Genomic DNA, 21718 nt, shown 5'->3' on the forward strand with positions numbered 1-21718 from the left:
AAATATACATGCAACTGTGATAAGTATTTTAATCTTTTCTCCTTAATATATATGTTTATCTATATCATTATCTATCTTTTTTCATGATAGTTCATGTTTTGTTTTTCAGATACTTTGAAGTAGATGCTCAGTTTCTAAATTAGTGTATAAATTACAACATATAATACTATGTTGACTCTCACAACATATCATAACATTCTTGCCCACTTTCCCCCACTAGACATATATTCAGAAGATGAATCACTGGACATTAGATACTTAAAATGTTAAAAAATTTACCAAAGGGTCTAAAGAACTCTTTAAAGAATTAGAAAAATACCATTTTAATTCACATTTCCTCTTGTTTATTGTGCTCATTCATGATCCTCTATTTTGGGGAATAATAAGCATATCCAATAACTCAGAATTGCTGAAAATTAGACTTTGCTACTGATCAAAATTTTATCAGACTTGCCTTGATATACACTAGAGGTGCTGAGACCATTTTTACTCCAATTTGTGGTTTAACTTGGGGCTTCCCTGGTGGCTCTGATGGTAAAGAGTCTGCCTGCAGAGGGGGAGACCTGGGTTCAATCCCTGGGTCAGGAAGATCCCCTGGAGAAGGAAATGGTAACCCACTCTAGTACTCTTGCCTGGAAAATCCCATGGATGGAGGAGCCTGGCAGGCTACAGTCCATGGGGTCGCAAAGACTTGGACACAGCTGAGTGACTTCACTTCATTCACTCATGGTTTAATTTGTCCTTTTACAGACATATTTTAAGCATGATCCTATTCCATGCCAGGTTGCAGTACTTATGAGAGGCTTACATATACACAAGACATGCATCCTGTTCTCAAAGAATGCAGTTTAGAACTGTGCATAAAGTAAGTTACTGGATCTTCTGAAGATTAAAGCATGTATAAACATATTTTAATATATTGTGGTAGCTTACACTAGGGAATGATCAAACATCAGTCAGAGAAGACAACCTAATGAAAGATTACACTGGAAATGCCACTAAATTATTTTAGAAAGAGCTACTTTTACCATGGCCTTCTGAATTTGCTTTGTCTTCACACTATAGATTATGGGATTCATTACAGGAGGGATGAGCAGATAAACGTTGGCAATGAGAGTATGCACAAGGGGCGGGGCGTGCTTCCCAAATCTATGCACCAGTGACAAGCTGATCATGGGGATGTAGAAGATGGCAACGGCACTTATGTGGGATACACATGTTCCAAAGGCCTTTTTCCGCTCTTCTGGGGAGGCAATGCTGAGCACGGAGTTGATGATCGGGACGTAGGAGAGAAGGATCAAGACAGAGTCCAAGGCAGCGGTAGAGATGACGATGGCCAGACCAAATGCACTGTTGATCTTGGTGTCTGTGCATGAAAGCTTCATCACATCAGGGTGGAAGCAATATGAATGGTGCAGAACATGACTTCCACAGAAGGACAGACGCTTAAGGAGCAGGAGTAAAGGCACTACAACTGTTGTCACCCGAACAACAATGGCAAAGCCCACTTTGATGATCGTTGAATTGGTTAAGATTGTGGCATATCTCAGTGGATTACAGATGGCAATGTAGCGATCAAAGGCCATTGCAAGGAGTACCGAGGACTCCATTAAGGTAAAACCATGGATGAAGAACATTTGGCCAATACAGGCATCAAAGCTGATTTCTCGGACATTGAACCAGAAAATACCCATCATGGTGACCAATGTGGAAAGGCATAGTCCTAGGTCCATGAAGGATAGCATGGAGAGGAAATAGTACATGGGCTCATGAAGGCTTGACTCAGTGATGATGACGAACAAGATCATGCCATTCCCTGAGATAGCAATGACATAGAGACAACAGAATGGGATGAAGACCCAGGCATGGTAGATTTCAAAACCAGGGATGCCTGTAAGAAAGAAGACTGTAGGGTGGAAAATGCTCTGATTGAATGATGGCATGATGAGTGAAGGAGGCAAATTTCACTGGGAAAAACGAGCAAGTCCTACAAAAACAGGGAGGAAAAATGATTTCATGCTTTCCACATATCATACAATTTAGGATCACTAATGAACCGTGTCTTGTTCTTAAGTGTAAGTGCATTATTATTTACTCTTATTAGGTTTAGAGTTAATCTTGGTTGACTTAAGGGAAGAAAGAGAGGACTAAATCCAGAGCGGCTGAGTTTTACCAGAGTCCCACTTGTTACCTCCAGGCTTCAGTATATATCTATGTACACAGATATAAGAGGAGATTAGTTTAGATAATGGTAAGATATTTCCCACATCTATGATTCTATGGTCATGGGCAGAGAGAGCATTTTTACACAAATCTAAGAAAACACAAAAGGCAATTCTTCCTACTTCTTCTCTTCTCACTTTCCAAGACAAAAACCTTAAGAGGTCCATTAAAAGTTTTTGCATATCCAGTGAAAACAGTATAGTTAAGATACTATTAAATGTTTTACAGAATAAAATATGCAAGAGGTAATGATAAAAATGAAATACTAAGAAAAGTCATTCAATCTGTACAAATAGACTACAGTGTATATAGTTGGTAAAGCATTTATTCAAGTAGTAACTGTGAACCTGACAATGTTTAATGAAAATTCTCCCTGAAGAAATAGGGCTTAAGTTAACCTTAACAAGAACAAATGAAGTCATTGCAAGCAGATAATAACTGGAGCAAAACTATCTAAGTGTAATTCTTAATATTCCATTTTTACAAAAGAGATATGGATGTATGGCAAAACCAATACATTATTGTAAAGTGAAAAAAAAATACCAAAAAAAATTCATGTTTATATTCAAAATAAAAAAAAGAAAATGAATTGAGAGGTTTGAAGGTAGGGCTGTGGACCCTCAGAAAGCCTCATTAAGACAGGATGCATCTCCATTCAGATGGTGGATGATGACTCTGAACCATCTTCTCTGTTTGAGGATATAAGCATATACTCAACTCACATCAATAAATCTCTAGGATCAAAGAAGTTGCTCTAAGTGTGTCCTAAGTTTTCTGATACCCTATTTTTATCTGTGGAAAGAATGTTTGGTTTTTAAAGTATGTGTATATCCTCTCTCATTCATGAATGTGTTCCTTCAACAAATATGTATGAATAAATAACTGACAAAATGACAATGTGGAAGGAACAGAATTAGAATCAGACCTAGCACTCCAACATGGCTGATACATGATTTGGGAAAAACAAATAACTCTGTGTAAGTTAACTTAATGAGTTTTTTGCAGTCTAAATGAACAAGGAGTGGCTTCAACTTCAGTGGGAATAACTGGTTATAGAACTTGTGATGAACAGAGCATTTGAGAAGAAGCGATACAAATGTTCAATATAGGCAGCCCTTGGAGGACTTACTAAAAAAATGACTGGAAATTTTGAATTAAGAGGAAATGCATAAAAAATTAAAATTCATGGATTTTGAGTTAGCCCTTGGATCTCAGCTGCAAGAAAGGCCTCACTTTGCCTTGCAGGAATTAGAATATGTACTTACCTCTGCATTCTAAACAAAGTATTCCTGCCCTGACAATACAGATTGAGAGTTAAACTGACACTTGGGTTGAAGTCACAGGAATAGTGAAAATATCTTAGAAAAATAAAATCTAAGCAGAAGGAGGCCTGAAAAAAAGGCCTTGGGGAATAGCAGTATTTAAGGAAAAGACAGTAGCACCTTCTATTGAGACAGCAGAGGCAGGGCTAGTAAGGTGTAAATGAACCCCAGGAAAATGCAAGGACTTCATCAGTTTTTCTCAGACCTTTGATCTCAGACCTAGGAAAAATAGTGTGCAAGAGTATCTATTGAATAATTGAATTGAATTGCATCTGACAATACTGATAGACCCTAAACACTTCAGTTCAGTTCAGTTCAGTCGTGACCGACTCTTTGCGACCCCATGAATCACAGCACACCAGGCCTCCCTGTCCATCACCAACTCCTGGAGTTCACCCAGACTCACGTCCATCGAGTCAGTGATGCCATCCAGCCATCTCATCCTCTGTCGTCCCCTTCTCCTCCTGCCCCCAATCCCTCCCAGCATCAGAGTCTTTTCCAGTGAGTCAACTCTTCGCATGAGGTGGCCAAACTACTGGAGTTTCAGCTTTAACATCATTCCTTCCAAAGAAATCCCAGGGCTTATCTCCTTCAGAATGGACTGGTTGGATCTCCTTGCAGTCCAAGGGACTTCAAGAGTCTTCTCCAACACCACAGTTCAAAGGCATCAGTTCTTCAGTGCTCAGCCTTCTTCACAGTCCAACTCTCACATCCATACATGACCACAGGAAAAACCATAGCCTTGACTAGACGAACCTTTGTTGGCAAAGTAATGTCTCTGCTTTTGAATATGCTATCTAGGTTAGTCATAACTTTCCTTCCAAGGAGTAAGCGTCTTTTAATTTCATGGCTGCAGTCACCATCTGCAGTGATTTTGGAGCCTGAAAAAATAAAGTCTGACACTGTTTCCACTGTTTCCCCATCTATTTGCCATGAAGTGATGGGACCAGATGCCATGATCTTCGTTTTCTGAATGTTGAGCTTTAAGTCAAGTTTTTCACTCTCCACTTTCACTTTCATCAAGAGGCTTTTTAGACACTTAATATCAGGCATTTTGTGGTTCCTGATATAGATCCCTTCGAATGAGAAATAGAGTTCATGTAAACATACTGGTATATAGTAATATAGGAGATAAACTAACAATTTTCTTATTAACCTGGCATTTATCTTTAATACTTGAACTTTGCTCAAATTTAGATCTGATGATAAAAACAAATTTTTCTGAACTCATTTTGTTGTTGTTTAGTCGCTCAGTCATATCCAACTCTTTGTGACCCCGTGGATGCAAAGGCTTCCCAGTCCTTCACACTGTCTCCTGGAATTTGCTCAAATGTATATCCGTTGAGTTGATGATGCCATACAACCATCTCATCCTCTGTCACCTCCTTCTCCTCCTGCCTCAATCTTTCCCAGCATCAGAGTCTTTTCCAATAAGTTGGCTCTTCCCATCAGGTGGCCAGAAGATTGGAGTTTCAGCTTCAGTCCTTCTAATGAATATTCAGGGTTAGTATCCTTCAGGATTGACTGGTTTTATCTCCTTGCTGTCCAATGGACAATCTTTTTCAGCACTATAAATCGAAAGCATCAATTCTTCTGCACTCAGCCTACTTTATGGTCCAACTCTCACATCCATACATGAGTACTGGAAAAACCATAGCTTTGACTATATGGCCTTTGTTGGCGAAGTGATGTCTCTGATTTTTAACATGCTGTCTAGGTTTGTCATAGCTTTTCTTCCAAGGAGCAAGCATTTTGTTTGTTTAATTTCATGACCACAGTCACTGTCCACTGTGATTTTGGAGCCTGAGAAAATAAAGTGTATCACTGTTTCCATTTTTTCACCATTATATGCCATGAAGTGATGGGACCGTATGCCATGATTTCAGTTTTTGAATGTTGAATTTTAAGCCAGCTTTTTCACTCTACTCTTTCACCTTCATCAAGAGGCTTTTTAGTTCCTCTTTGCTTTCTGCCATTAGGTTCATATCATCTAAAACACATTACCTGAGGGTTTTCTTTTCTTTCTTTCTTTCTTTTTTTTTTGTATAGATGCTAAACCCCACCAAGTGGAACAAATTAACTACTTGGTGACGACAAGCAAGTTGCCCCAGACTTACTGGAACCTAAGACTGATAACGTTAACAACCTGTGACAATACCTTGTTTCCTCATCATCATCCAATCAGAGAATTGTGCACAAGCTGTTTACTGGCCCTGGGACACCTCTCCCTCACCTTGCCTTTAAAAATGCTTTTCTGAACCCCAGGTGATCCATGAATTTGAGTGTTTTGAGCACGAGCTGTCTTGAACTCCTTGCTTGTTGCTCTGCACTAAATGCTGCACTTTTCTTCACCACGATCAGTAGATGAGCTTTACTGCACAAAGGCAAGCGGACCTACGTTTGGTTCCATAGCAGAAGCAGGCTCTTGGGCTAATGCTCTTTTTACTATAGTAAATAAATTATGAGACTTCAGTGGATTAGCCAAATATCCAAGTTAGTCTTCTCCTTAACAGTAGTGATAATATTTCAACACCTCCTACAGGCCAAACAGTTTACATCATTTTATCTCTTTTTCTAACTCGTTCTTTCCACTCTTCTGTAAGCTTCTTATGGTATCTTTTCTCAACTGATAAAATCAAAGGGAAACATAGTAAGGTCTACTCTAATTCAGAGAACTGTTAACTCAAATGCATGAGCAGGAATATCTTTCCCTTTCTAAAATTCTGATTCTTAAACTACTCTTGCCTGTTCTTGTACCAAAACTAACGAGCAACCAGCAAATAACTATTCTTGGAAAGATACATTTAAATGTCTCTTTTCTCCCCCCATGGGGAATTCTTTAAGGACTTTGACTTAAACATCCTGTAAGCAGACCACCAAGAACCTGTAAATATATTGCCCCATTACAAAGCTTCACATCTATTACTGTCACAACATGCATCGCGTATTACTAGCTTTTTCACAGATGAGAACATTTAGGCGAAGATTACAAAACAAATGTTCAGCAAAGTCATGTTACTTTCTCACTTTTATCCATGTGGAAAATCTAAGAATTGAACTCTGTTCTCTATGAATTCACTCTGTGCTCTTCACTTATTTTTAAAACATCTTAAAAATGTGGAATGAATGAATACATGCTAATGACTGCAGTAGATATTTTCGTAACTATTTTGAACAATAAAGCAATTGTTTTCAATTTATACAATATATTGATATTTATGGGGGGCTTTCCTGGTGGCTCAGTGGTAAAGAACCTACCTACAATGCAGGAGATGTCAATTCAGTCCCTGGATTGGGAAGATCCCCTGGAGAAAGAAATGGCAACCCACTCCAGTTTTTTTTCTTGGGTAATCCCATGAACAGAGAAGCCTGGTGTGCTACAGTCTATGGGGTCACAAAAAGAGTTAGACTTAGTGACTACACAACAACAAATGGATGTATATCTATATCTATATAATATACAAATCTCTTTAATATGTACTACTGAGTTCACCAGTTTCCTGTGAACAGTTGGCTTTATAAACTATATGAAGGTTTATACAGTCCCTGATGTATTCAGAAAAGACTTTGCTGCACTGAAACACTGACCTCAAGCAAAGACTTTCTGGGTCTGGAAAGGGAGATTTGATCCTTTGAAAGTCAGCCTAAGCATTAGTAGAGAGTCTTTCAAAGAGAATTATCTCCATCTCACAAACTTACAAGCAGAAAGGTCTCTGTCCTAAGGCTTGGGAAATACTTCCTCATCAACCCTACCCCCTTAATCCATCTCCAAAGAAGCTGTCTTTTTTCAGAACTCATAGGGACTTTTCTGGAATGATTGAACTCTCAGACTTGAGAAAGAAAGACTTTATAAGGAGCCCAGGATCTGCCGAGTGAGAGTTGTTTACTCAGCAGAAAAACAATTCCTAGGAGAGAACTCCACACAGCTATGTCCTGCTAACCCTTTACGCCCCAAACAACTGACTGTGGAGAGCAGTTTGTTTTCAGACTAACTTCTCTTTTTTTTCCCAAAAACATAATCCTGAAGATGGATTATGATCGTAGTTCTCATTGAAAAGCAATTTTACCTCTGTACAACTTATAAGACAGCAACTCAGCTAACGAGCATATGAAAACATACTCCATATCATGTCATCAGGGAAATGAAATTAAGCTAGTAATAAAATACCACTATATACTCCACATCATAAGTCATCAGGGATATGAAATTAAGATAGTAATAAAATACCACTGCATACCTGTTAAAATGCAAAACTTCCAAAACTGATATCAAATTCTGTTGAAGACTTGGAGCAACAATAACTCCCATTCATTACTGATGGAAATGCAAAATGGTATTTCCCCTTTAGAAGACAGTTTGGTGGTTTCTTACAAAATTAAACGTACTCATATCATAAAACCAAGCAGCTATACTCCTTACTATATACCCAAAAGAGTCAAAATCTTTTGTCTGTAAACCAAAGATCACACATGGATGTTTACAGAAATTTTATTCATAATTGCCAAAATTTGGAAACAACCAAGATGCCCATCAGTAGGTGACTGGATAAACTGATATATTCAAAAAATGAATTATTTGTAATGCTAAAAAGGAATTAGCTGCTAAGTCATGAAAAAACATGAAGGAAACCTATTAGAGTCCATCATAATGACTATATATGACTTTCTGGAAAAGGCAAACTATTGGAGATAATAAAAAGATCAGTGATAAACAGAATTTGGGGGGAGGGGGGGAATTCATACGTGGAACATTGAGGGTTTTTAGGACAGTGATAATACTCTGTATGATACTATAATATTGGATACATGTCATTATAATTTGTCCATAACCACAGACTACACAGCACCAAGCGTAAACCCTAATGTAAACTACAGACTTTGGGTGATAATGTAGTCATTAATGTAGGTTTATCAGTTGCAAACAATGAAACACTCTGCTGTGTGGGGCAGGGGTCACTGTTGTTAATCGATGGAGAGCATACACATGTGTAGCAGCAAGAAATAGATGGGAAATCTCTGCACCTTCCCCTCAATTTGCTGTGAACCTAAAACTCTAAAGAGTAAAGCCTGTTCTTTTTTTGAAGGGAACAGCTAAAGATGATAAAGCTTTGTGTCCCTGGTGTGTCCCTTGCCAGCTTACAGAAGCAATAGGCTATTCTGATGACTGGCCTGAAACTGACACTAGTGTATTCATCCCCGTGATGGAGATATTAACCATGTTTAACGGACAGTCTCCGTCAAAACTGTGGAGACACATAAGCAGCCTTCAGTCTTTGTCCGCTTGATACAGTCTTTGACAATTTGTGGTAAACTGAGAAGGTTGGTGAGTGTCAAGTCCAATAATTAATCTTGCTTCTTGGCGGAGAAGACTACGCTAAGAGAACATTGCCTTGCAAAGGTCTGCTATATGGAAGAAGAGGATGAGGTAACTATACCACTAGAATTATTGCAGAGCAGAGACCTTACTTATCCTATTTAATTTTTTTCCCCCTTCTGTTGCAAGATTATAGATCCCCAGTGTAAGGAAAAAGCAATTTGTCGAGATTGCAGTGGTCAGTCTCTCTTGCTCCATGGCCTCTCACTCTCCCTCCACCTTTAGTAAATACATGGTTATGTAACAACCGAGGTCATTTATAGCACTGCACATATGCAATGACCTATATCAGCACAACCTGAAAAGCTCTTGTAGTTGAGTTGCATAGCTGTGTCCACTGGGTCAACCATAGGAGAGTACAGCATGGCTGCTGCTGTTGCCTTCCAACCAGCAGGGAATAAACCTACAGTTCCTTGCGTCTTTTTCCAGCGTCCCCACTTGCGCCTTGCCAGCCCTGGGTTTAGTGAGACACCCAGGAAAGTCTGAAAAGACATGTTTGTTTCCAGGAGTTCATCAAGAACCTAATAAGATATGCTGCCATTTTTGGATATCTTCTGCATTAATAGAAGCATTGTCTTCCCCCAGAAAGCACTTCAGCAGATGTGGGAGACTTTTTTTGAAGACCTGGATAAGTTTGCTAGGAAATATGTGAAACTCAGTGGGAAAAAATGCACAATTCAAATAAGTTTTCAAGATATAAAAGCAAACAGAGATGCCCAGGCTGCTATAGGGATAGAAATATGAAAATCCTGCCGGCTATGCTAAGGATTCCAACTAGAATGGTGCTAGTCCGTGAGCAGGGCTGCAAGAGAGGCTCCACAGCAGAACCTCAGGCTTTCTCAGCACAAGCCCAAGGGCTTTAAATTATTCATCAGCCCGGGAATAATAAGCAGTGGGTACACAGACAGAGGGGAAGATGATCAGTGTTTCTTCAGAGAGTGTCTTGTCTAATTGACCTGTCCCAGGATTTGACCAGTTCAAATACTTTCTCTGCACACACCTACCCAGCTAGAGCTGTATCCTGAAATGCTGTCTTTCTACTCTTTCTGCTTCAGCCCTCCTGAACACATCTTCAAGTTCCTAAAAATGACATGCTTTTTTTCCCTCCTCTGAGCCTTGTCTCATTCTGTTCTCCAAGGTAATATTAAAGTGTTTATTTATTCCAAAATTCTTTCTCAAATGCTAGCATAAAAGAGATTTTATTTTGTATTGACATAAAATTTATGTTTGTATTAAAATAGCTTCTTTCTCCTAGATGTTCTGATTTCAGACTTAAGGATAAATTAATGACAGTGGAGTATTGTCTTTTAAAAATTTTGTTTTGATTTTGTTTTGTTTGCAATTTGTATTTTAGTTCTCCTGCTTCACGATTTCCTAATATTGTGCTCAATCTGCCGATAGAATAAAACACACCACAGCTGTTGCCTGTGTCTGCAGCATTTCTTTAACCTTCTATGATCTCCTTCTACCCTCTAATCTCCTGCTTTCATGCCTAACTCCCCATGGGAAAATCCTCATTTCCTAAAATCTCATTTTAGCAATTATATTTTGTTAGCCCCCCTTGATTGTATGGAGCTAGGTTGTTCCAATACCTATATGATCTACATCAGTGCTTCTCAAATGTGAATGCCAATGAGTTTCTTAGGCATCTTACAAAAAAGCATATATTTTATTCAGTACATCTGATATTCTGCATTTCTTCTATTTTTAGAATTTTTTTTTTTATTGGAGTATAGTTGCTTTACAATGTTGTGTTAATTTCTCAGTTCATTTCAGTCGCTCAGTCATGTCCGACTCTTTGCAACCCCATGGACTGCAGGATGCTAGGCTTGCCTGTCTATCACCAACTCCCAGAGCTTACTCAAACTCATGTCCATCAAGGCGGTGATGCCATCCGACCATCTGATCCTCTGTCGTCCCTTTCTCTTCCCGCCTTCAATCTTTCCCAGCATCAGGGTCTTTTCCAATGAGTCGGGTCTTTTGCAATGATTCAGGTCTTTGCATGAGGTGGCCAAAGTATTGGAGTTTCAGCTTCAGCATCAGTCCTTTCAATGAATATTCAGGACTGATTTCCTTTAGGAGGGACTGGTTGGATCTCCTTGCAGTCTAAGGGATTCTCAAGAGTCTTCTCCAACATCACAGTTCAAAAGCATCAATTATTTAGTGCTCAGCTTTCTTTATGGTCCAACTCTCACTCCATACATGACTACTGGAAAAACCATAGCTTGACTAGATGGACCTTTGTTGACAAAGTAATGTCTCTGCTTTATAATATACTGTCTAGGTTGGTCATAGCTTTTCTTCCAAGGAGCAAGTGTCTTTTAATTTCATGGCTGCAGTCACAATCTGCAGTGATTTTGGAGCCCAAGAAAATAAAGTCTCTCACTGTTTCCATTGTTTCCCCATCTATTTGCAATGAGGTGATGGCACTGGATGCCACGATCTTCATTTTCTGAATGCTGAGTTTTAAGCCAACTTTTTCACTCTCTTCTTTCATTTTCATCAAGAGGCTCTTTAGTTCTTCACTTTCTGCCATAAGGGTGGTGTCATCTGCATATCTGAGGTTATTGATATTTCTCCTGGCAATCTTGATTCCAGCTTTGTCTGGCTCTAGGTGAGTGATCACATCATCGTGGTTATCTGGACCATGAAAATCTTTTTTGTACAGCTCTTCTGTGTATTCTTGAAACCTCTTTGTAATATCTTCTACTTCTGTTAGGTCCTTACCATTTCTGCCCTTTATTGTGCCCATCTTTGCATGAAATGTTTCCTTGGTATCTCTAATTTTCTTAAAGAGATCTCTAGTCTTTCCCATTCTATTGTTTTCCTCTATTTTTTTCCATTGGTCACTGAGGAAGGCTTTCTTATCTCTCCTTGCTGTTCTTTGGAACTCTGCATTCAAATGGGTGTATCTTTCCTTTTCTCTTTTGCTTTTTGCTTCTTTTCTTTTCTCAGCTATTTATAAGACCTCCTCAGACTACCATTTTGCCTTTTTGCATTTCTTCTTCTTGGGGATGGTCTTGATCACTGCCTCCTATAAAATGTCACAAACCTCCATCCTGCAGGCACTCTGTCCATCAGATCTAATCCCTTGAATCTGTTTGTCACTTCCACTGTATAACTGTAAGGGATTTGATTTAGGTCATACCTAAATGATCTAGTGGTTTTCCCTACTTTCTTCAATTTAAGTCTGAATTTGGCAAGAAGGAGTTCATGATCTGAGCTACAATCAGCTCCCAGTCATGTTTTTGCTGACTGTATAGAGCTTCTCCATCTTTGGCTGCATAGAATATAATCAATCTGATTTTGGTATTGGCCATCTGGTGATGTCCATGTGTAGAGTCTTCTCTTGTGCTGTTGGAAGAGGGTGTTTGCTATGACCAGTGTGTTCTCTTGGCAAAACTCTGTGTTAGTTTCTACAGCACAGCAAAGTGAATCCATCATGCATATACATATATCCCATCTTTTTAAAAATTTCCTTCATTAAGTCATGATAGAGCATTGTATAGAGTTCCCCGTGCTATACAGTGGGTTCTCATTAATTATCTATTTAATATATAGTATCAATCCTAATCTTCCAGTTCATCCCATCCCCTCCTTTCCTCTTTGGTGTCCAGATGTTTGTTCTCTACCTCTGTTTCTCTATTCCTGTTTTGTCAATAAGATCACCTACACCGATTTTTTTCAGATTCCACATATATGAGTTAATATAGAATATTTGTTTTTCTCTCTCTGACTTACTTCACTCTGTGTGACAGTCTCTAAGTCCATCCATATTTCTACAAAGGACCCAATTTCATTCCTTCCTATGGCTGAGTAATATTCCATTGTATGTATGTGCCATATCTTCTTTAACCATTCTCCTTTTGATGGACATTTAGGTTGTTTCCAAATCCTGACTTTCATAAATGGAGCTGCAGTGAACACAGGGGTGCCTGTGTCTTTTTGAATTATAGTTTTCTCTGGACGTATGCCCAGTAGTGGGATTGCTGGGTCACATGGTTGTCTATTTTTAGGTTTTTAAGTAAGTCCCATACTGTTCTCCTTACTGACTATATCAATTTACATCCCCACCCACAGTGCAAAAGAGTTCCCTTTTCTCCACACCTTATTCTGCCTTTCTAACAAGCTTCCAGGGATGCCAATACTATTGTTACTAGTCAGAATTCTCGCACTGTTTAATCAATAGAAACTGATAAGAGGCCAGATGAGAAATTCAGGGAAGGGTTTATTGGGACTTACACTGCAGAACAAGGGACAGAAAACAAGTAACACATTTCATTGCTCACTCCCTAAGGAGGAATGATCTGGCCCCTTAAATGGGATGAGGCTAGAGGCAAGTCCAGGGGTCAGGCCAGAAGGCTGGCATGGGTGCTCTGCCCACCTCTTGGTGGAGCTGTGTGCAGGGATCATGCACAGTGCCCTGCTTTTGCTCTTGACACTTCAGAAGTGGCAGCTGAAGTTTTTGGTCTTTTTGCATCTTGTTCATAATTTGCCACAACTGTACATGCATGCAGTTATTTTTAACCCCTTATTGTTTATTTGCATTTTGTTGCTACAGGAGATATTTGTCCAATTGCAAACACTGAAGCAAAGGGTTGCAGGTCCCAGAACCCATCCCATCTCACTGTAGATCTCTATTAATTCCCCTTTTTGTGTAATTATCATATGACATTATAATTCCCCATGTAATTATATCCTCCACTAGAGTCTGTGCATTTGGGCAATGTTACACCCTCAGATCTTTGTCAATAGCATATATTGTGCATACAATGTTTTTGAAAAGATGAATGAATAAAGAATTTTGATGGAAGCACATACGACATGCTGGAAGCAGAGAGGAATGAAATAAATAGGAAGAATAAGAATAGCTGGAAGAAGTTAATACAGAGAAAATAGGAAGAGCTACATTTCTTCATGGGCATCCCTCATGGCTCAGCAGTAAAGAATGTGCCTGCAGTGCAGGAGACACGGGGTTCAATGCCTGGGTTGGGAAAATCCCTTGGAGAAGGAAATGGAAACTTGCTCCAGTATTCTTGCCTGGGAAATCCCATGGTTAGAGGAGCCTGACAGACTATCGTCCATGGGGTCACAAAAGAGTTGGACATTACTTTGCGACCAAACAACAATAACACGTTTCTTTGTCCACTAAAATCAAATGGTTATGTTGGCCAAGTCAGCAAGGAAGGAGAAACTGCTGTTAATTTGACAAGACTGAATCAAAGAGAAGAGGAGAAATTAGACTTTCACCAGATCACACAGGGCCGGTACACATTGTAGGACCTTAATAGTTTTCGTGAATAGTGACCCAAACACAACATTCATTAATGCAGCAACCAGGTTTTGCTGCAGTTACTACTGTTTGCTTACTTTTAAGTTTATTTCTACAATTTTGACACATTAGATTGCCTGATCTGCCTCTGGCCTCTTGCTTCTGTCTCAGACTTTGTGTCTTTCAGAACCTATACTGTTTGCTGTTACTGCTAAGTCGCTTCAGTCGTGTCCGACTCTGTGCGACCACATAGACGGCAGCCCACCAGGCTCCTCCGTCCCTGGGATTCTCCAGGCAAGAACACTGGAGTGGGTTGCCATTTCCTTCTCCAATAACACTGCCCTAGAAAACCCTCAGCCCTGATTCCTGCTTTCCCATTTCCTGATTCAGGATGACCATCAACATCAGCTGCTATATACATGAATTTTAAAGGTTCTATAACACCCTATGACTCAATATAAATGTTTTATTTCTACACCATTGAGAATTGTCTACATTCACTTCTGTGAATAATGCTGCAATAAATGTTCCCCTACATGAAATGTGGCTGGCATCTCTAATATTTTTCCTTTAAATGAATTTCTAGAAATGAAATATTATGGGCATTTTAAAGCATTGATATATTGGAAGATTCACTTCCATAAAGTTTATGTGTGTGTGCTCAGTCATGTCCAACTCTTTGTGACCCCATGGACTATATCCTGCCAGGCTCCTCTGTCCATGGAATTTCCCAGGCAGGAATACTGGACTGAGTTGCCATTTCTTATTCCATTCATGAAGTTTATAAAAATATTGTAAAATAGTGCTTATTGTTGTCATTGCTGTGTAGTTGCTAAGTTGTATCTGACTTTTTGTGATCCCGTGGATCCTGGCCTGTCAGGCTCCTCTGTCCATGGGATTTCCCAGGCAAGAATACTTCCCAGGTTGCCATTTTCTTCTCCAGGGATCTTTCTGACCCAGAGATTGAACCTGTGTCTTTTGCATTAGCAGGTGGGTTCTTTACCACTGAGCCACCAGGGAAGCCAAAATAGTGCTTAGCACTATTCCCTATAACAGAGACTGGGATACAACACTGTGAAGTATGTTTAAAAAGTTTTGCGGATTTGTTAGGAAAGAGTTTTTACTGTTTACTGTAATCAAATGTTGATACTCAATAAGTAATATTTATTGCCACTCCCTATGCTACAATTGTTTTTGTTTGTTTTTAGTTCTATTCTTTCTGTTTGGATTAACAAGTCTGGCACATATTAACATGGAGTTGAATGACATCACAGACTGTGGTATGTTTCCCAGATTCAATGTTATTGATATTTTGAGAACTGCATATGCCTGTTGCAACAAATTTTATTGAGGGATATTTTGCTCAGGTTTTTCAGAAGGTTGGATTGATATACCAGCTGCTCTTCTCCTAGGCTAGTGTGAGAGAAGAGCAGTGAGAAGGGCCATATATTGAAAGTCTGTGCACCCATGTGTGGATCAGTGTATCACCAGATCCCTGTGTACACACCAAGCTCTGTCACAGAAGGCACACAATGCTACTGTAGTAACTCTACTGTTTTGAGAGAAAAGTAACATTTGTGTCTAGAGGAAAAATAATTCTGGTATTGTCAAGTAGTTTTTGAGATCTCGGGCAGCATTCAATGCCCTAGAATTTGCCCAGCCTGGTAGAGGAAATGTTTTCACACATCTTCAGTTCATTGTGAGGACACACAACAGAACAAAACTTCATTTGCAAAATATAAACATACACAGTGACAATATGTTAATATCCAATCTGGTATACAGGCATGAATGTGTGCTATGGGTTTAGAACATCTTGAATTGGAATCAGTGGTAAATGGATGGTCATGTGAAATGCTCTAGGGAATGAGTTTTAAACATGAAAACTCTCCAATCGGCCACGCTTTGAATAGTGGTTGTGCCACTGATTAACTGAGAGACTGAAGTAAGTTATTTAAATCTTGGCAACAGCATATATCAAAGGACTACTAGATTCTTCTTCCAAATTTATTATCTTATAGTTGTCAAGAGTCTCACTGAGCTAAAACCAAGGCATCAGCAGGGCTACGCTACGTTCTTTCCTAGAGAGTCTAAGAGGGTCTAGGGAAGGATCAATATGCTGCCTTTTCTCCTTCTAGAGGCTGCCCACTTTCCTTAGCTGCCCACTTTCCTTGCCACCTTCAAAGCCAGTAACAGTGGTCAAGTCTTCCTCATACTGCCATCTCTCTGGTTCTCCACTTTTCAGGACTCATATGATTAGATTGGGCCTACCCAGATTATACAAGGTAATCTCCCATCTCCAGGACTTCAACTTCAATCACATCTTCAAAATCCCTTCTGTCCTGTAAAGCTAACATACTTACAGGTTCCAGGATAATAACATATTATTATCCAGGTCATCTCTGGGGGCCATTATTTTGCCTACCATAAGCATTTGGCATAATAACTTTGGCACAGAATACATAACCAAATATTTCTATCATTGTTTTGTTACATTATAAAACACAAAATATTTCAGGCCAAGACATTTTCTGTGGTGAAACAGAGTTGGTGGTAGGGATGGAAGCAGGGAAAACAGTTAGGAAATTTCTGAAAATATCCAAGTGAGAGATAATTGTGTTTTGGATAAGGGAGGCATTTTGGGAGGTGATTAAGAGTGATTAAATTCTGGTTGTGTTTTCAAACATATTGGCATGATTTTCCAGTCGTCTGTATACAGAGTGTAAGAGAGAAATCACAGATGACTCTAAGAGTAGTCCAGAAATGGTGGCAATATTTAAGGATATAAAGGTACCGTAAGTAGAGAAGATGGATCTCCCAAAGAAATCTGTGGGTACTAATTACCAAAGACTAAGGAAGATAATATTCACCTCACATCAGACGTACTCAGATGTGCAATGTAAGATCCTCCACATTTGAACACAAGTAGGCAGAACCCCAAATTACTGTGATTCGTTTTCTTCCACCTAGCGGGATGGGACTTTAAAACAGAAAATAGGTTGAGTTATGCAAAAGTAAAAAAAAAAAACAACTTTTTTTCTGCCTACCTCAATGATGGACTAAGATTTTTATTTACTATATTCACCAACACTTGGTTCAGGCTCTGTAGTAATCTTATCATTGGTTATCAGTATCAGAAATTATCAACCTGTTTTCTATACTAAACTAGGAGAACCTGAACAGTAAGAATTATTGTTATATTCTTTTTTTAAATCTCTAACACTTAGCTTGATGTTCGGAATTTAGGACACTTTTATTACTGAATATGTACAGATGGATAACATTTTTTGTAAGAGAGAGGCTACCAGTGGGTAGTTTAATAAAACAAGACTGCACTTAATGACAGATACTATGGGGTAGAGTATGACTTACACTCACAATAGCTGGTGCATTTTAGCAGTTGGGTATAAAATTTCATTTTAAAAAAGTCCTCTTTAGAGTGACTGCAAATGAGTATGGAGTTTCTTTTGGGGGTGATGAATGTTTTCTAAAATTAGACTGTGATGATGGTTGTTGCACAACTCTGTGAATTTATTGCTGCTGCTGCTGCTGCTAAGTCACTTCAGTCATGTCCAAATTTACTAGAACTTTTTAAATTGTACACTATAAATGGTGGAATTTATGGTATGTGACTTATATCTCCAAACTGTTCATATGTGAAATCCTTCAATAAAAGGGCACAGTACAAAAAATTACATCAGCCTATAAAGCACATAGCCACAAAATGCAATTGCATAATGGAAGGTATAAAAATACTATATGAGGCAAAAGAAGTCTTCTGGGAACCAGCATACTCTAGAGACATAGTGAGTGACAACACCACAGGGAATTGGCCTCTCAGTTCTGAGACTGTCTCCAGCCAGTCTGCCAATAAGTCTTCTCATAAGCACCCCCTCAGCTGGATCTAAAGCCTTCCCGGCATTGTGAGTCAGCCCGAGAGGGACAGGAAAACTGCTGTATGGGCCCTGTAAGTAACATTGTTTTGAAAAAGCTCAACTCTAAGCGAGCCGAACTTTCCTACCCACAGATGAGAGTCTCCTCACCCGGAGCAGAATTAGCCTAGATAATGGGATGGTGGGCTGAGATGGAGGGTAGAATTTACATAATTGTTTATTGTCAGGAAATCTCTAGAAAAGGAGTGTTTTGTTCTGCCAGGTGTGGGTGGGATATCCTGTTGTTCATTAGTGAAATGACTTAATCAGCTGCTAATACATTTATCCTAGTTAGTGGTTTGGTGCCCAAGGAAACTAAAGAGGTTTTCAGGGGCTGAAAAGCCCAGTGATTCTTACTAAAAATGAAAAATACAAATTTTGAACATCTAATGCATGCCAGGTACTGTACTAGACACAGTGTGTGTTCAATCTCACAGAGAAGGAAACCAAATGAAAGAAATTTTACATTACTTGTAGGTTTCAGTGAGAAGAGTTTTTGAGAGCTTGAGCATTGAAATTAAAAATAGGTTTAGAATCCCTACTCTGATGTTCACTAGTTGTACATGATCCTGTATATGTTTCATAACTTCTTTCATACTCAATTTCTTCATCAGAAAAGTGAATATAATACTGCAACATGGTGTTATAGTAAAGATGAAAAGATAAAATGCTTAAAGAGTACTTGGCAAAGTACTGTTCATAGAGCAGTAGCTGTTGTTATATTTTTGTCATTATCACTATACAAGATCTCAAAACTAGTTGGTGTTTGAACAGGGATCTAAACCCAGGACGGTCACACAATAGACATGCTGTTGGCAATGACTTGGACAATACTGATAATACTATATAGTCTAATTCAGCAGTAAAGCCATCACCACAAACTGCAGCTCATGGAAGTGCAATGGAGAAAGTGCATCACTGTGATGGAAGTGGACAAGAAAATTAATAGAGAGACTGTAGCTTATTTCCCGTAAGAGAAAATGAAGGCTGTGCAGGGACTCAGAGGATGGGTTGAACAGTGGTGGCTACACAAAACGTTCGTTTGAGGGAATTTTTGTGCTTCCTCCTAACCATATTCATTAGTCCTCCTTTATTCTTTACGAACAGTTTCGTGTTTTTGATTTAAGAAGATTGCAATGAAATACAACTGCAAGGTTCCACGACCAACCATACTGCTATTACTAAGCCTCCATATGAAATCCTCTTAAGGCTCCAGTTTTTGACATTTCAGAAATAAAATCAATATGAACTTAATGATGACTTGTATATTGAGGCTAAGTGAGTGGATGGTGAGTATGCATGGTATGTGTGTGCATGAGGGAGGCAGTTCTGAGCAGATGATCTGCTAGAGTTCGATGTCATTTTCTGATAAATGAAGCAAAGAAGAGGGAGCCAGGTTTGGAATGGGAGAGGGGGTAGGATCTTCTTGATTCTTACTGACTGAGCTGTCTGAGAATATATGGGTGGAGCTATCCCTCAGGTATAGATAAAATAGTTTATTCACATTTTATTCACTGGCCCTAAGCAGAGAGCTTTGATTTGTTCTCCAAACTACTGCCAGTTCTTTTCCTAAATCATCAATTTGATTTACTCATTCTACTTCCATGACCTAGTTGAAGCCTAAAAATCTTCTTACATCTTCAAAGATTCTATTAACTTTTTTGTGTGTTTTTATTTTATGTTTATTTATTTTTTAATATTTTATTTTATTTTTTAACTTTACAATATTGTATTGGTTTTGCCATATATCAACATGAATCCGCCACAGGTATACATGTGTTCCCTATCCTGAGCCCTCCTCCCTCCTCCGTCCCTGTACCATCCCTCTGGGTCGTCCCAGTGCACCAGCCAAGAGACCATAAATAGATCTCAGGTTTGTGAGTCATCAGGATATAAGTGCTATTTAAAGCCATGGGAATAACTGTTATATCACAAGAAGAATATATGGAGAGCAAAAAATAAGAGGAGCTTGTTGGAAGAAAATGACAGTCTTCAGTTTAGTTCAGTTGTCATGGCTGACTCTGTGACCCCATGGACTGCAGCACACCAGGCCTCCCTGTCCATCACCAACTCCCAGAGCCTACTCAAACTCATGTCCATTGCATTGGTGATGCCATCCAACCATCTCATCCTCTGTCATCCCCTTCTCCTCCTGCCTTCAATCTTTGCCAGCATCAGGGTCTTTTCAAATGAGTCAGTTCTTCGCATCAGGTGGCCAAAGTATTGGAGCTTCAGCTTCAGCATCAGTCCTTCCAATGAATATTCAGGACTGATTTCCTTTAGGATGGACTGGCTGGATATCCTTGCAGTCCAAGGGACTCTCAAGAGTCTTCTCCAATACCACAGTTCAAAAGCATCAGTTTTTCGGTGCTCAGCTTTCTTTATAGTCCAACCCTCACAATCCATACATGACTACTGTAAAAACCATAGCTTTAACTAGATGGACCTTTGTTGGTAATGTCTCTGCTTTTTAATATGTTGTCTAGGTTGGCCATAGCTTTGCTTCTAAGGAGCAAGTGTCTTTTAATTTCGTGGCTGCAGTCACCATCTGCAGTGCTTTTCAAGGCCAAAAAAGTTTTAAAGACAGTCTTAAAGAACAGCACAATTACAAGACAGGGAACAAAAATATTGTTTGATCACCAGGGAAGAAAATATTATAGAATCACTATCGTTGAAGCTAATAAAGGAGACAGTTTCAAAGAGGAGATAGTCAACACTGAGAAAATGTGAAATAAGGGAGAGGAAAATGCAAATAAACTTTTGGACTTGGTATTTAGGAAGTCATTGGTGACAGTTGGAGAATGTTCTGAGAGTCATTAGAGAAATAATCTGGATTGTTACTGAGCATGAAGGAATGATAAACAAAAGTATACTGCCTTTCAAAGAGCATTTTTGTTATTATAAAATATGGCAGGAAACTGAGAGAGAAACAGTTTATGTTGTATTTCTCTCACTAGCTAAGCACAGTGGCTGGTTAAGAAAGATGCTCGATCTGTCTTGGTTGAATTGAATGTGTTGGAAAAATCAGTATAAATGTGTGGGAAGCTTTCATTAATAGATTGGGATAAAACCTGAGTATTGTAGAGTGCAGAAAGGGAGTCAATGGTACTAAATAAGACACTAAAGAAGGAAAGGAATCTTGCTGGAGTTAAATTAGAGGAGATGAAGAATTATTTATTTAGTTATTCATAAAATATTTGGAAATGCCTAGCTTCTGATGCTCTGGAAATAAAATCCAAATTCCTAATCTCTTCCATGGAATTCAAGATATTCATGTCCTAGCCCCCCCTCCTTCTCTTACTTTATTTCCTATAGCACCCAGCTTCACATTTAAGGCTCAGTAGTCTTCCAACAAATTGTATTATATCATTCAACCTCTGCTTCCTTGTTATCTATGTCAAGAACATATCTTTGATTTCCATCCTTGAAAACTCACACCCAACCATCAAAACTTTGCAGAGTTAAAATTAATCTCATCACTTAAGATTTCTTGGAACTAATTTTTCTTAGCACACAGTCACACACATTCATGTATACTTGTATTCAGAATCTGTCGCTTCACATTATTTTTGTCTTATCTGTCACTTTGAAGCAT

General features: G+C 38.9%; 2 protein-coding genes and 1 non-coding gene across 4 annotated transcripts in view; 2 read left to right on the plus strand and 1 right to left on the minus strand.

Annotated features, from left to right (window-relative positions):
• OR51F5C (olfactory receptor family 51 subfamily F member 5C) overlaps positions 1–21718 on the plus strand; it is a 139498-nt gene that overhangs the window by 41060 nt on the left and 76720 nt on the right. The window contains exon 3 of one of the 2 annotated variants that reach the window (XR_009490583.1): positions 15400–15472. The exons of the other annotated variant lie outside the window; for it this stretch is intronic. The gene's annotated coding sequence lies outside the window, so the exon portion shown is untranslated. Of the gene's footprint in view, positions 1–15399; positions 15473–21718 lie in introns of those variants that run through there. 2 annotated transcript variants of the gene reach the window in all.
• On the minus strand, positions 999–1943 carry OR51F5B (olfactory receptor family 51 subfamily F member 5B). Its single transcript, NM_001390251.1, has one exon. It carries the CDS (start codon positions 1941–1943, stop codon positions 999–1001), a length of 945 nt encoding a protein of 314 aa, NP_001377180.1.
• Positions 18053–19377, plus strand: LOC510115 (olfactory receptor, family 51, subfamily E, member 2). The gene is made up of 2 exons (XR_001501946.3): positions 18053–18158; positions 19231–19377. It is a non-coding gene; the product is annotated as an olfactory receptor, family 51, subfamily E, member 2 (transcript).

Source organism: Bos taurus, chromosome 15 (assembly GCF_002263795.3).
Source record: "Bos taurus isolate L1 Dominette 01449 registration number 42190680 breed Hereford chromosome 15, ARS-UCD2.0, whole genome shotgun sequence".
Classification (NCBI taxonomy): domain Eukaryota; kingdom Metazoa; phylum Chordata; class Mammalia; order Artiodactyla; family Bovidae; genus Bos; species Bos taurus.

Excerpts from the sequence above, each read along its gene's own strand:
- OR51F5B (NM_001390251.1), bottom strand. The coding sequence starts at position 1,943 with ATGCCATCATTCAATCAGAGCATTTTCCACCCTACAGTCTTCTTTCTT.